We start from the raw sequence: 13,792 nt of genomic DNA, 5'->3' as shown, positions 1-13,792 counted from the left end.
GAATGGGCCTGTTTGCAGGAGGTGGGCAGGGGTTCCCTGGGGAGGCATGGAACAGGAGTTCTGTACCGGGGGGGTAAAGCCACCCACAGCCTCAGCAGTCCATCATGGCGCCATGGCTGTAGATTGTGGGGGTTACATGACAGTACATGATGACCAAAACTCTTAGACTTTATGCCTGAACGGGGTGTCATGCATCTGCAGAGACAAGGAGGGGACTCGCCTTGCCACTGGGAGCACCCCCAAAACCTGACAAGACAGTGTAGCCAGGCAGTGAAGGACCGTGATCTCTGGGAGCTGACGACAGGTAGGCGAGCCCCGCCAGTGCCCCAGCTCGCGGCCTGGAGGGTTCGCCCTGTGCCCGCTTGGGGACAGGCTGGCGGAGCCGGCAGCTGCCGTGGGCGGGAGGCGGGGCGGAGGGAGAGCCCTGTGTGTGCTGAGGCTCCCTCGGGCCGACCCGACAACACCGGTCAGCACCAGGGGGACGCACCCGGGCGGGGAGGAAGGGTCAGCAGGCCTGGGGCTCCAGCAGTGTGGAGAGGGAACTGCGGGGGGCATGTCGCCCGCCTCCCAGGCAAGACTCCTAAGCTTCACGGGGCCTCACGGCACGGCAGGACGCAGTCACGGACGAGTGCGGGAACGCCGAGCCGCCGGCCCCCAGGGACAGGTGCCTCCGGTGACACGCAGTCAGAGCAGAGCGCTCCCGGGGACAGCGGCAGACCATCCTGGCCCAACGCCCCGGACCAGAGGGGAAGCGGAAAGCGGCGGGATGCTTGTCGGGTGAGCGGTGGCCTCCGTGGCCATCACCTGCGGCCTTGAATGCAGGAGGCGCCTGGGAGCATGGACCCGGGGCGCGCGGGCCCGATGGGGGGCACCTGGAGCGTGGTGCGGGCCTGCGTGAGTGGATGCGCCTGGGGCTGTGAGGGCGGCATCACAGAGGTGGCTGCGGCGAGACGGCCACGAGAGGACGAGGGGCCGCAGAGGGGCAGGACTCCAGGGGGAGCCCGAGCAGAGAGTGGAGATTCGCCAGGGCTGGGAGGCCCGCCAGCCTCCCTGCCTTGCCAGCCTGTGGGCTTGCTGCGCAACGACTGGCGCGGTAGAACGACTGGCTCTGGTAGAAAGAGCCACTGAGGGCAACAGGACGCTCCTTCACCCGCTGCCCGCAGATGGAGAGCCTGCCCGTGCCTTGTGGGCTCTACAGGGTGAGACGACACGACCGCCCTGGAGCAAACGTGCACCTGCTTGTGGAAGACAGCTGCCAGGGCTGAGCTCCGGGCTGCAGGGCCACATCCCGGGGAGGGAGCACCCCCACCGGAGGCTGAAGCCCTGCACCAGCACCTCTTCTTCCCAACCAAGCCAGCCCCAAGCTCTGCTTCTACTCCCTCTGTGGGGCTGGCCCCTGCGGGCCGAGCGGGCCTTAAGATCCCTCACTGAGGAGATGCAGTGGTGAGGGACCCGGAGCCGGGAGGGAGGGAGGGGCCGCCTCCCACAGTGACCTGACCTCACGGAGTAGTTCAGTTAGTAAGCCTACCTTTTTAAAAAAAGTATTTTTAATAGCATTTCTACTTGTTAAGGCCTACCTAAGGACACAATCATTCATGCAAGAATTTGTATACAAGAATGCCACCGAATCATTACCTATAATGGAGCAAAAATTGAAAAGAATCTGAACACAATGGTTTTTAAAGACTTTAAGAAGAGGGAAAGCTCATGCTCAATGAAAAAAAAATTAAAAATGTAATGCCGAACTTTATAGAGAAGCTATATAGTCACCACATTCAAAACACTGGCCCAGTTTATTTTCATCCTTTTCTTCCATGTCCTAAATTGTCTTCAATGACCTTGAACTCTGTGAGTACAACCTTCCCTCTGAGGGCAAAGGCAAGAGTATTTGGAGCCGCTGTATTTGAAAAGAAACACACACAGAATAGTTGCTCAGTTTTACTTTGTGAAGTTAGCATTTAAGCAGCAAACACAATGTGGGGAACCCGAGTGCTGGCGGGCCAGTAGCGCCAAAGATGAAGCCCCTGCAACCAAGTGGCAAGTGCTGCAAGAAGCTGGGCCCTAGGACGGATGCCTCGGGAGGGACACGGGGTACGCGCAAGGCCCCTTTTCCAGGCTGGGGTCAGCGGGAAACAGGGGGCCCAAAGCGCTGCATGGTGCGCACCACCAGAGAAAGCTGATCTAGAAAGTTGATGATGGAAATTCTGAGGAGGCGAGAATCTTCAGCTGTCCAGTGGCTAAAAGGGAAGGAAAGAAAATCCAAGTGGCGGTGGTAACTCCTCCCCTGCTCGGGCAAGCCCTCCGGCTGCCACCGCACCGAGCCCACGAGGAGCCCCCTTGGGCGGTGGCGGGCTGGTGCACCCCTGCCTCCCGGCCCCACGCCCGAGGGCCTCCCAGTCTCCCGCGGGGCGCCCCTAGCGGACAGAGCGCACGCTGGCTGCCACGCCCACCGGGCCCCGCGTGGCACTCACACTGCCAGGACGCAGCCGGTCACCGCCAGCTCCTTCCGAACCGCCGCTCCGTGGGGCTCAGCATCTGGGGCCAGGGACCCGCGGGCGATCTCCGCCTCCAGCGCAGATGGAAAAGGCACGCTGAGTGCGCTGGTGGGGTACGGTTAAGGCAACATCCACACGATTTTGGGCTTCGGGTCCCTCTCAAGCCATCTCATCTCCTCCCTCAGGCCTCCTCCCGCCCCCCAGGCCACCCGCTCCGCCCGCCCCCTAGCTGCCTCAGCGCCTTTCTGCGCGCGTTTCGCCGCCCCTCAGGCGCCCCGGTTCTCCGTCTTCAGCAGCCCTAAAAACGCACCTGCCGGCGGCCTGGGCTACCCCGCTTCTCCAGGCCCCCAGCCTGTCCATCCTCCCACTCCCGACCCGCCCCAGCGGCCGCGCCGGCTGCCCCCTGGGGCAGGCTACAGTATGTGCAGCCGGTGTCCCGGTCTTCTGGAAGCCGCGTCTCCGCCCGGGCCCGGGGCGTGCAGGCCTCGCCCGATGCGCGGAATTCCCCCGGCACCCGCGGCGGCCGCTCCCGCGCCACCAGGACTGCCGGGGGCCGCCAGGTCGTCCGAGCCCTCGGCGCCGCCCGCGCCTGCGCCCGCCGCCAGCATCGCCGCCGAGCTCCGCCTCCGACTCCGCCCCCAGAGAGCCGCTCGCTCCGTCCGCCGGCTCCACCCCCCCCGCGCCGACACCGCCCCTCCGCGCCTGCGCACACAGGGTCCGAGACGTTGGCGGCGCGTGGCCGCTTCCCGCCTTCCTGCCTTCGACCACCCCGCGACTCGCGCCCGGCCAGGCGCTCCCGTCAGCCGCCGGGAACACTGAGGCGCCTCCGCGAGGTTTCCTCCCTCCGGGGGACGGGAGCTGGACCCACTAGTTGGCCTGTATGCAGCAGCTTCTGGAGATGCCGCCATACATTGTATCGCTTCCGCCGAGCCCACCTTGATGCCCGCGGGCCCGGGCGAGCCCTGGTTGCCTATCGGGTGAGCACCCCTCGCGCCACGCGTGACGCACAATCTCCTGCGGACTCACGGGGCATCTCCGCGAACATTGCTGTCGCTGCGTCCGGGGTGCCCCAGAGGCCGCAGCTTCCCAGCCAATTAGCGGCCCCTCAGGCGCATCCCTTTGGGCGCACCTCCTTGGAACGTGGTGACCCTAATGCGCCTGCGCAAACACCCCGCGTCGCCAGGACCCCACGGGCACCACGGCCAGTGAGCATGCGCCAAGCCCCGCCCCATGGGCCCATGTGACCCCCCCCCCCAGGCACCTCAGCAAACCGCCGGCCCCGCAAGGCACGCCGTGCGGGCGCCATCGCGGGGCACGGGGGAGCGTGGACAGCCCCCGGGGCCCCGCTCGGCCCCCCGCCCCCACGGGTCACATCGGCACTGACACCGCGGGAGGCCCCGCACAGTCCCGTGGGAGCCGCGTTTCCTGCGGTGCCCTGGAGCGCTTGAGGGGCCCCCCCGCGGGTTGGCATTGGGGCCGGTTTGCAGCGTCCTTCTCCCGGAGCCCCCCGAATTGTTCACAGTGTGCCCTTCTGGGCCACCCGTCGTAAGGGAGCGGGCCCGACGGCGAGGGTTGGGCTGCTTCTGATTTCCTGCTTTCCAATCACAAGGCCGAGCGGAAGCTGGCCCAGGTCTCTAAGTCCTGTCAGCTCTCCCCTCAAATAGACCCTAAATCACGGCCTCCCTGGTGGTGCAGGGGTTAAAGTCTCACCATTATCAAGCTATCACCAGCCACTGTAGCCTGAGTTCTAACCCCACCTGGGAGCTACCCACAGGGCGCAGCAGACCTCTCCTGCCTCCCCGCTGCTCCCCTCAGCAGTGGATTTCAGTGGATCTGCCTCTTCTGCTCCCCACTCTGTCTCTGGTGAATCCTCTCACCCCGCCCCCTCCGCCCGCACCTCTGCCCTACACCCCAGTTCTACGGAAAAATGTGAAACACTATTTACAAAGCCGCTATATCATAGTTGATAACATGAAACTATATGAACACAGTGTCCATTAGCAGGGCATTCGTCAAATAAACCATGGCACACTCATACAACACTCCTAAAAGCGGCAGCAAAGCTATGGAAATCTCTTAATAAAAAAATGATTTGGGGCCTCCCCGGTGGCACAGCGGTTGAGCGCTGGGCTGCGAAGCTGCCCGCAGCCTCTGCAGCGCCGGTTACATCCCCGACCGCCAGCGAGGGTCCCACATGGCGCACAGATCGCTCCTGCCACGCACACTGCTCCCCTCAGCAGTGTACTTCGTCACTCTGTCTGTTCTGTTCCCCACTCTGGCTCTGGTGAATTCTCTCACCCTCCCGCGCTTCTGACTGTACCCAGTGCTTGTATAAATAAATTAATCTTTAAAAAAAATGATTTGCAGGTAAATTGTTATATGAAAAAAGTACAGTGCAAAGGAACACATACTCTCAGACACACACACACTTAGTGGGGGAGGAGGAAGCCATAGGAAGGAGAAACACTAAAGGAAAGAAAATGGTAATTTACAGGGGGTTGAGATGGAGATGGAATTTCTTGGACTATACCTTTTTTTATATAATTTAGACTTTTTTTTTTTTTTTTTTTTAGAGGCATGTTTTATTTATTTGTTTGTTTTATTTATACAAGCACTGGGTACGGTCAGAAGCGCGGGAGGGTGAGAGGATCCCCCAGAGCCAGAGCGGGGAGCAGAGCAGGCAGAAGGACCGAGGTACACTGCTGAGGGGAGCAGCGGGCGGCAGGAGAGGTCTGCGCGCCATGTGGGACCCTCACTGCTGACCGGGGAGCAGCCGGGGATCGAGCCGGCGCTGCAGAGGCTGCGGGCAGCTTCGCAGCCCAGCGCTCAACCGCTGCGCCACCGGGGAGGCCCTATAATTTAGACTTTTAACTCATGTAAATATTTTTATATGTTCAAAAATATTTTATAGGGCCTCCCCAGTGGCACAGCGGGTTGAGCACAGCGCTGTGAAGCTGTCTGCAGCCTCTGCAATGCCAGTTCCATCCTGGCCAGCCAGGGAGATTCCCACACCCACTGCTCCCCTCAGCAGTGTACTTCGGTCCCTCTGCCTGTTCTGCTCCCCGCTCTGTCTCTGGTGAATCCTCTCACCCTCCTGCACCTCTGGCCTGCACCCCAGCTCTTGTATAAAAATAAATCTTTAAAAAAATTTTTATATGTTCAAAAATATTTGTTGAAAAATACTGAAACTAAATAGACAGAAATCAGCCTAATTGCTTATCTAATTGATGACAAAAACACACACATCAATGCAGATTCAGCACACATTTATGGTTTAAAAAACCCTGTAAAATGGGAATAGAAGGAACATATGTCAACACAATAAAGCCATATGCTACACATCCCCAGCTAATATATCAAAAGTGATATTCAAAAGGTTTTCCTTTAAGGCCAAGCTTCTCCATTCTCAGCATTTCTATTTAACTTAGTACTAGAGGTCTTAGCTAGAGCAGCTAGACAAGAAGAAATGAAAGGAGGGTCATCCTGGTAGCCTAGGGGTTAAGTCTCAGCACTTTCAACGCTATGGCCTGAGTTCGAGCCCCAGCCAGGGAGCTGACACACACATGTCCCTGCAGACAGATCTCTCCTATCTTACCCACTACTCCCTTTAGCAGTATATTTCAGTATATCTGCCTATTCTGCTCCCATTCTGTCTCTGGTGAATTCTCATACTCCTGTGCCTCTGGCCCATACCCCAGTTCTATGCAAAAAATAAAAATAAATAAAATCTTTTTTTTTAAGAGGGAGAAACTACTTTTTTTTTTTAAAGATTTATTTATTTATACAAGCACTGGGTACAGTCAGAAGCGCGGGAGGGTGAGAGAATTCACCAGAGCCAGAGCAGGGAGCAGAGCAGGCAGAAGGACTGAAGTACACTGCTGAGGAGAGCAGCGGGTGGCAGGAGAGGTCTGCGCACCATGTGGGACCCTCCTCCGGTGGCCGGGGAGCAGCCGGGGATCGAACCGGCGCTGCAGAGGCTGCGGGCAGCTTTGCAATCCAGCTGCGCCACCGGGGAGGCCCAATAAATAAAATCTTAAATAAAAGGAGTCAGAGTTGGAAAAGAAGAGTTGAAACTATCACTATCTGCAGCATGATAATAGTGGAATATAATGACTCCATTAAAAAATCTGTTAGAAACAAATACAGTCAAGTATCAGTTTCAAAATCAATATACAGAAACCTTGCATTTGTATACATAAACAAGTGAGAAAAAATTAGGAAAATTGGGGCAAGAAAAACAAGAAAAATGGGGCATCATAGTACACAATTTCAAAGTATATTACAAAGAGACAGTAACTAAAATGGCATGGTATTGGATAAAAAGAGACACGCGGATCAACGGAATAGAATGGAGAGTCCAGAAATAAACCCACACATGCATCAATAATTAATCTGTGACAGAGGAGCCATAACCATATGATGAAGAAAGTAATTCTCTTCATCAAATGTTGGGAAAACTGCACAGCCACATGCAAGAGAATAAAACTAGATCACTCTTTAACTCCATACACAAAAATTAATTCAAAATGGAATAAAGTCCTCATGAAATACCAGAAACCATAAAATATATTTAAGAAAATATAGGAGCTGTGTTCCATGATATCAGCAATAGAGATGTCTGTGGGGAGTTGAGCCCAGTGGCAAAGGAAATGAAAGTCAAAAGAGACAATTGGGACTATATCAAATGAAAAAGTCTGCACAATGAAAGACAATATTAGCAGGAAAAAAAAGGCAGCCTACTGATGGGAGAAGACATTTGTTCATATTCATCTGATAAGGGCTTAATAGCCAAAGTGTATGAATAACTTGTGTGATTCAACAATAAAACAAACTAAAGAAAATGGGCAGAAAAGCTAAATGGCTACTTCTCCAAGAAGACATACAGATGACCAACAGACATATGAGAAAAGTCTCATCATCACTTATTAGGGAAATGCAAATCAAAACCACAATGAGCTATCACCTCACACCTGGGAGAACAGTTTACATCAAAAGGACTAGTTAGAAACAAGTGTTGGTGAGGGTGTGTAGAAAAAGGAACCCTTGTACGCTGATGATGGGTATAAAATTGGTACAACCATCTTGGAAAACCGTATGGACCTTCCTCAGAAAACTAAACACGGAGCTACCTCATGATCCAGCAATAAACTTCTGGGCATCTATTTGAAGAATTGGAAATCATCAACTCCAATTGTATGCGCCACAGTGCTTATTTCAGCATGACTTGCAGTAGCTAAGATATGGACGCAACCTGAGTACCTACTGAGAAGACTGGCTAAGGAAGACATGGTGCATATATACAATGGCATCCGTTTCAGCTGTAAAAAGAAGACATTTTGCCATTTGCAGCAAAATGGAAGGAACTGGGGACTATACAAAGTGAAATAATTCAGGAGGACAAATATTGCCTGATTTCACCTATATATGCAATGGAAGGAAACAAAGCAGATGAACAGACAAAATGAAATAAAAAGATACTAGTTGACGACAGGGCTGAGGTTACCAGGGTGGGAGTGGGAGCAGGGGCAGAGAGGGTACAGTGGATGGTGTTTTTTTTTTTTTTTTAATATTTATTTATTTATTTATTTATACAAGCACTGGGTACAGTCAGAAGTGCAGGAGGGTGAGAATTCAGAGCCAGAGCGGGGAGCAGAACAGGCAGACCGATGAAATACACTGCCGAGGGGAGGAGCGGGCGCGGCAGGAGAGGTCTGTGCACCATGTGGGACTCTCGCTGGCGGCCGGGTATCGAACTGGCGCTGCAGAAGCTAAGGGGAGCTTCGCAGCCCAGTGCTCAACTGCTGCGCCACCGGGGAGGCCCTGGATGGTGGTTTTTAATTAAAAAAACACAGAAAATAATTCAGGTGCCTTTCAAACTCAGCTGTCTGCCTGTTCTTTGTGGGATACATCCTAAGGATGAGAAGACTGATTCTACTTTAAGCGTGTTTGCTGTCAGCACGGCAGTGCCGAGGGGAGTGTGACTATTTGGGATGTACTTTCCAAAAGACTCTTATCTGGGAGGGCAAATGCATAAATATATCGCTGTTGTCAGGAGCCAGAATTCTCACTGTGGGAAGGAAGGTGAGAAAAAACTGTGCTGCTGGGCTGTTATGGGGCATCTCAGTATGAACTCTTGAAAATGTGTCTCCTAGCTCTGTCTGCTTAGAGTCTAGAAGCAGTGACACCCAGTGCTGTGATCACGCCCTGCCCCTGACCTTGTTGCACGCTCAGGTTCTCCACTAAAAGGAAACAGGGCTCCTTGAAGAAATGGCTGGCTCTAGAGCTTGGCCAAGAAAAAAGTACTAGACGAGCCTGGAGCACCTTGTGAAGTGTAGGGTGCGGGCCCGGGAGCCGATCTAGCAGAACTTAAGCCCTGGAAGGCTGTGAGATCTTCTGGAGAGGACAATGAGGAGGGGCAGCAGGGCAGGCACTGGGGTGCCAGCAAGGTTCCCTATCTGCTCTGCAGGGGAGTGGCTCCTTGGTGTATTCACTTTCAAACTCCACTGAGCAGTGCACGCTCGGCTTATGTCCCTTACTGTGTGCACGCTGAAGTCCAAATAAAGGTTGCCCACTCATGGGTTTTTAAAAAAGATTATTTCTTTATGCATAGATGAACTGGGGTACAGGCCAGAGGTGCAGAGGGGGGTGTGTGAGGACTCCCCAAGACAGAGTGGGGAGCAGAACAGTTGGATCCACTGAAATACACTGAGGGGAGCAGCGGGGAGACAGGAGAGGTCTGCTGTGCTGTGTGGGTCAGCTTCCTGGCTGGGGATGGAATTCAGGCTGCAGTGGCTGGTGGTAGTGTGATAGTGCGAGACTTAATCCCTGCGCCACCAGGGAGGCTCCCCACTCAGGGATTTTAAGTTGCTGAATGAGAGAATCTATTGTGATAATCAAGAGAGAAGGAGGAACGGAGAGGTCCCCATAGAGAAATGCTGGTGAATAAGTAGAAAGAACCAGAAAACAGCCAGCCATTCTGCAGCCACCAGGGCAGCTTGGCTGGCAGAGGCATTGGTCTGGGCTAACAGAGGTGAGTCACATAAGGCTGCCTCAGGTCTGCAGGAAGCGCCTGGAGTCCTTGTGCATAGGGAAGGGAAAGTGCACCTTTCCCTTGGGGACACCAACTGATTGGGGGGGGGGCAGCCTTAGCCTGTGGAGAAGGCTGAGCTAGGAGAGGCACAGGTGGCTTCCTGTCATTAAAAGCCTGGCCCAGAGCTACCAACTGCAAGCCCTGTGTGCCCTTGGGCCCCAGAGAGACGGGCAGGTGCTCGGGAGAAAGGGCGCTGTGAGCACAAGGGGAGCGCAGGACAGTGAGGGGAGGCAGAGGAGGGCTGTGGGCTAGGCCTGGGTACCCCCCAGTGTGAACAGCTGGCAGGGACTTAAGAACCAAAAGGCAATGGGAGGAACAAGCAGAGAAGTGAAGGTGGGAAAGGCCGGAGAGCAGGGCAGAGAGCAAGGAGCACAGTTCTGTGCCAGGGAGGCCACCCAGACTGTGGTACCCGCTCCCGGGAGCTGCAGGCCCCCTTAGCAGGTTTTGGCCGGGTCTGCACCAGAGGCCTGTGAGGTGGCAGATTATGGGCACAGCCAATCTGCTGCCAGGGCATCTCCAATTCAGTGGGGCCCAGCTCCCAGCAAATGCTGCCATCCTGAGTCCACCATCCCCCGGGCCCCAGGGAAACGCCCCCAACCTGATGGCGGGTGCAGCTGTTTGTGTCTCCGGCCATTCTAGCTTGGGTCCTGCCATCAGCAGGGGTTACCAGACAGCCTGGCCTGAGAGCTGCACCACGTCCCCCCACAGTGGCCAGTTAGCCCCCACCTGCTGGGTGACCCCTGGCTCAGAGGGGTCAGTGCCTGCTGTGACCACCCCGCCTGGGGTGGGTGTTTGTGTTTAGGGCCGCCCCCAGTGTCAAGGCGCAGAGACCAGGTGTAGCCTCTGGCTGCTCCATCTCCACATGCCATTCTGTCTCCTCTCGCGATGCCCCTTCCTGCCGGGGCCTCATGGCGTGCCCTCCCTACTCCTGCCACAGGGGCACTGTCATTGTCCTCACTCCTGCTGCCACTTCTCACCCCAACAAGGCCGGAGAGGTGGCTCCGCCCTGCCCACACATAGCTTCTTGGCAGCGCTGGACCCCCTCCCCTTTCTGGAAATGTCTCCTTGATTCCTACACCAAGTCTCCCTTGGGCACGGTGGGGATGCCCCTGGGCCCTGGTGTCTCCAACGCTGCAATTCCTCAAGAGCCAGCTGCCTCCCTTTCAAAGCCTCTGGGATAGCCCAGCCGGATACTGGGTCCTGGCTGGTGTGGCTGCAGCAAACACCCTGGACTTTGCCCCTTTGGGGCACCAACACCTGGGAACAGTCACCCAGTACACAGCACCTACCCTGCAGAGTGCTGTCACCCAGGCCCGGGAGGCGCTGCTCAGTGACCATCTCCAGAGTGTGTCTGGAAGGCTCCGGGCTGTCGCTCCCCTGCAGCAGAGTTGCTGTTTGGGGCCACCGTTCAGCTCTCCCCAAATCTGACTGCCCCTCTACGCGCACAACCTCCGCCAGACCAGAGCTGTTCTCCTGCTCACCCCTGCCCAGGCGCCAATGACTGCAGGCACAGCCCCCTTCTGAGCACTGAGAGGACAGCTTTTATTTGCTGGGCATCTGAGCAAGCAGCTCACCGCGGCGGGCACTGGGGGACCGGCAGGCGGCTGTCTCTGGGTCCCTAAGCCGGACGATGCAGGCACCACAGAACGCAGAGGGGAGGTAGGAAGAAACCAGGTACTTGGTGAAAAGCGCATCTGCCAATACCCTTGGACTTCTCAGCCTTGTGAGCCAATCCGTTTCCTTTATTGTTGAACAGTTTCCTCTATGGAGGAACCAGTCATTGGAGGCCAGAAGGCGCCTGGCATAGTTTCTTCCGGATAGAAGTCAAAGGTTCGCACTCACCTTTAGAGCTACCTGAAATTTCAACACACATTTCCTGACTCAAAAGAAAAGCACTGGGAAGTCGCTGAGCTGCCCGGCCGCGGCTAGGTGGGCCCAGCCCTGGGGAGGCCAGGGCTTCATCTGTTCGTTGAAGCCTTCGACTGCCGCGCGTCTGTCCGTCTTCCTGGCGTCCTGCGCAGCGGCTCCCTTCCAGCCTCTGCTGCCCGGGGTGCCCTCGGAAGAGGAACAGGCGCCTACATGGCCTCTGGTGCCCCCGCACAACGCAGGGGGAGAACTGGGGTTGCCCAGTCTATGCTCTGCCTACCCCCGCATCCCGAGCTCTCTCAGGCAGTGAGGGCTGCGCCCAGTGGAAGCCCTGTCCACGCACGCGGCAGAGAAGCGCCCCACTCCGTGCTGTGGGCCGGCAGGGGCGCCAAGGCTGAGCTGGGGAGCCGCTTGCGGAGTGGCCTCATGTCAGCCACCTGCCACCTGAGCGGCGAGAAGAGCCCCTGTCCGGGAGAAGACAGGCAGAGGAGGCGCCCAGGGGCTGCTGCAATGCCAGGAGCCAGGACGCCTCGTCTCTGCGCCATGCCTGGCTGGAGCGCTGCTCGAGGCCTGTTTGTGTATGAAACAGGAGGAGGGGGTGGGTGCGGAGCCCCTGGTCTGAGCTGGAGGAGGGGCGAAGGAAACTGGGGTTTAAGCTGTGGCCCTCGCAGTGAGGCAGAGTCAACTTGTCTGGGCCCATGTACACCCCTGATGCCCCAACCTGCTTTTCCATGGGCGCGCAGGCAGCTGCTGCTGTGGGGGCCCCGGGTTGAGCGTCACTTGGCCTCCTGCGCAAGGTCAGGTGATGGGGCTGGGCAGCAGGGGCCAGCTGCTGCTCCGCTCTTGGGAAGGCGCCCTGCGAGGGTTTATACTCTGTGGGCTCAAGTCGAAATCCCAAGCCCATCTCTTGGAGCCTTCCAGAGTCCCTTTCCCCTTCTCACCCTGAGGCACTTCTAGACACTGGCAGGACTCAGGTCGGGCACCCCCACTCGCTCCCCGTGGCCTCGCTGTCTCACCTTTTGTGCTGCCTGAGGGAGCAACCCCAGATGAAGAACTCTGAGTGGCGCCTGGCACCTATGGAGAGCCAGGCCCAGGGGCCCGGCGGCTATCGTCACCACGAGCCACATCGCCAGAGGAGAAGACATTTAATGCTACATGCAGCTGGCGGCCTGATGGGACGCCTCCCCACGCCCGGAGAATCCTATTTGGGGAACCCCTTCTCCACAGCCTCCGTCACTTCAGGGTGCAGGAAGCGGCTGGCCAAGCGTTCGATGTCATCCAGGGTCAGGCGGCTCAGAGACCTCTCATAGTCCTGAGGAAAGAAGGCCAGGAGGTTCAGGGGGCGCCAGCGGGGGACGTGGGGCCGGCATTGGCCAGGAGCAGCTAGCAAGGGGGTGGGCTGCCCTTCTCACCCTCTGGAGCTGGTCCAGGACTCTGCTGGCATCTGCCGCGCTGAAGTGGCGGGCCAGCACTTTGGCCACCAGCGGCCAGGCGGGTGGGGGTGCAGGCGGGGCCTCACCGGGCCTCCTGGCAGCACTTTCTTCCAGCGACACCTTCTCTAGAGGTTTGACCACTAGATTGAGCTTGGAATTGGGCCCGATGCTGTAATCGGAGAGTCTCTTCCCATCTGCCGGAGAGAGTGTCCGGGAGTTGGTCAGCCCAGCGGCGGGTGGCCCGGGGAGGCGGCTCGGGCTGGAAGGGGCCAACACCTTCCCGGGGTCACACTTGGCCGGAACCGGCCCGCGGGGCGCCCCGGGCGTCTCCGTCCCCGGTTACCTGCCAGGGCCTTGCCCTTGAACAGGAGCCGCTGCTGGCGCACGGGGACGTTCAGCTTCTCCGCCACCAGCTGCTTCAGCGCGGACACCGGCTCGTCCTCCGACACCTGGCCGGGCCGAGGGTGGGAGCGGGGTTGAGCCCGCGGGTCCCGGGCGGGGCAGCGCTCGCGGCCCCCGCGCCCGGCCTCCCCGGCCCCGCCCTCGCCCGGCCCGGCCCGGCCCGGCCCGGCCCTGCGAGCTACCTGCAGGCTGCACTCGCGGCCCTGGAGCGCCTTCACCGTCAGCTGCATGGCGACCGCGCGGCGTCCACTGCGGCCCGTACGCACGCCCACCGCCCCGCCGCGCGCCGCCGCCCCGGGCGCGCGCCGGAACCGCCCGCCGCCGGAAGCCGCGAGAGGGGCGCGCCCGGCGCCCGCCCCGCCCGGGGAGGAGCACCCTCGGGTCCCGCCTCACGAGCGCGTCGCCCGCCCGCCAGATTTTCGCGGCCTCTCGCCGGGACCGGGAGAGGAAAGGCCGGGGCCAGAGCGGCTCCAGGGGGCGGTTGAGCGCGGGAGGCCCGAGCCCCC

At 58.0% G+C, this 13,792-nt stretch overlaps 2 protein-coding genes across 2 annotated transcripts; both read right to left on the bottom strand.

Moving 5' to 3' along the window:
- Nucleotides 1-1,717: 1,717 nt before the first annotated feature.
- Nucleotides 1,718-3,801, bottom strand: LAGE3 (L antigen family member 3). Its single transcript, XM_054695949.1, has 4 exons — nucleotides 3,757-3,801; nucleotides 3,522-3,589; nucleotides 2,472-2,600; nucleotides 1,718-2,237 (listed from the first exon to the last, which is right to left on the bottom strand). Exons 1-4 carry the CDS (start codon nucleotides 3,799-3,801, stop codon nucleotides 2,123-2,125), a joined length of 357 nt encoding a protein of 118 aa, XP_054551924.1. The 3' UTR covers nucleotides 1,718-2,122.
- A 7,116-nt stretch (nucleotides 3,802-10,917) lies between these two features.
- Nucleotides 10,918-13,552, bottom strand: UBL4A (ubiquitin like 4A). The gene is made up of 4 exons (XM_037511747.2): nucleotides 13,469-13,552; nucleotides 13,228-13,333; nucleotides 12,864-13,078; nucleotides 10,918-12,763 (listed from the first exon to the last, which is right to left on the bottom strand). The coding sequence occupies exons 1-4, from the start codon at nucleotides 13,514-13,516 to the stop codon at nucleotides 12,653-12,655; spliced, it is 480 nt and encodes a 159-aa protein (XP_037367644.1). The 5' UTR covers nucleotides 13,517-13,552; the 3' UTR covers nucleotides 10,918-12,652.
- Between the last annotated feature and the right edge of the window lie 240 nt (nucleotides 13,553-13,792).

This window comes from Talpa occidentalis, unplaced genomic scaffold, assembly GCF_014898055.3.
Source record: "Talpa occidentalis isolate TD23 unplaced genomic scaffold, MPIMG_talOcc4v2.1 talOcc4.15, whole genome shotgun sequence".
NCBI lineage: Eukaryota > Metazoa > Chordata > Mammalia > Eulipotyphla > Talpidae > Talpa > Talpa occidentalis.
Note: the sequence above shows the minus strand (reverse complement) of the source record. Positions and strands in the feature narration are given on the sequence as shown.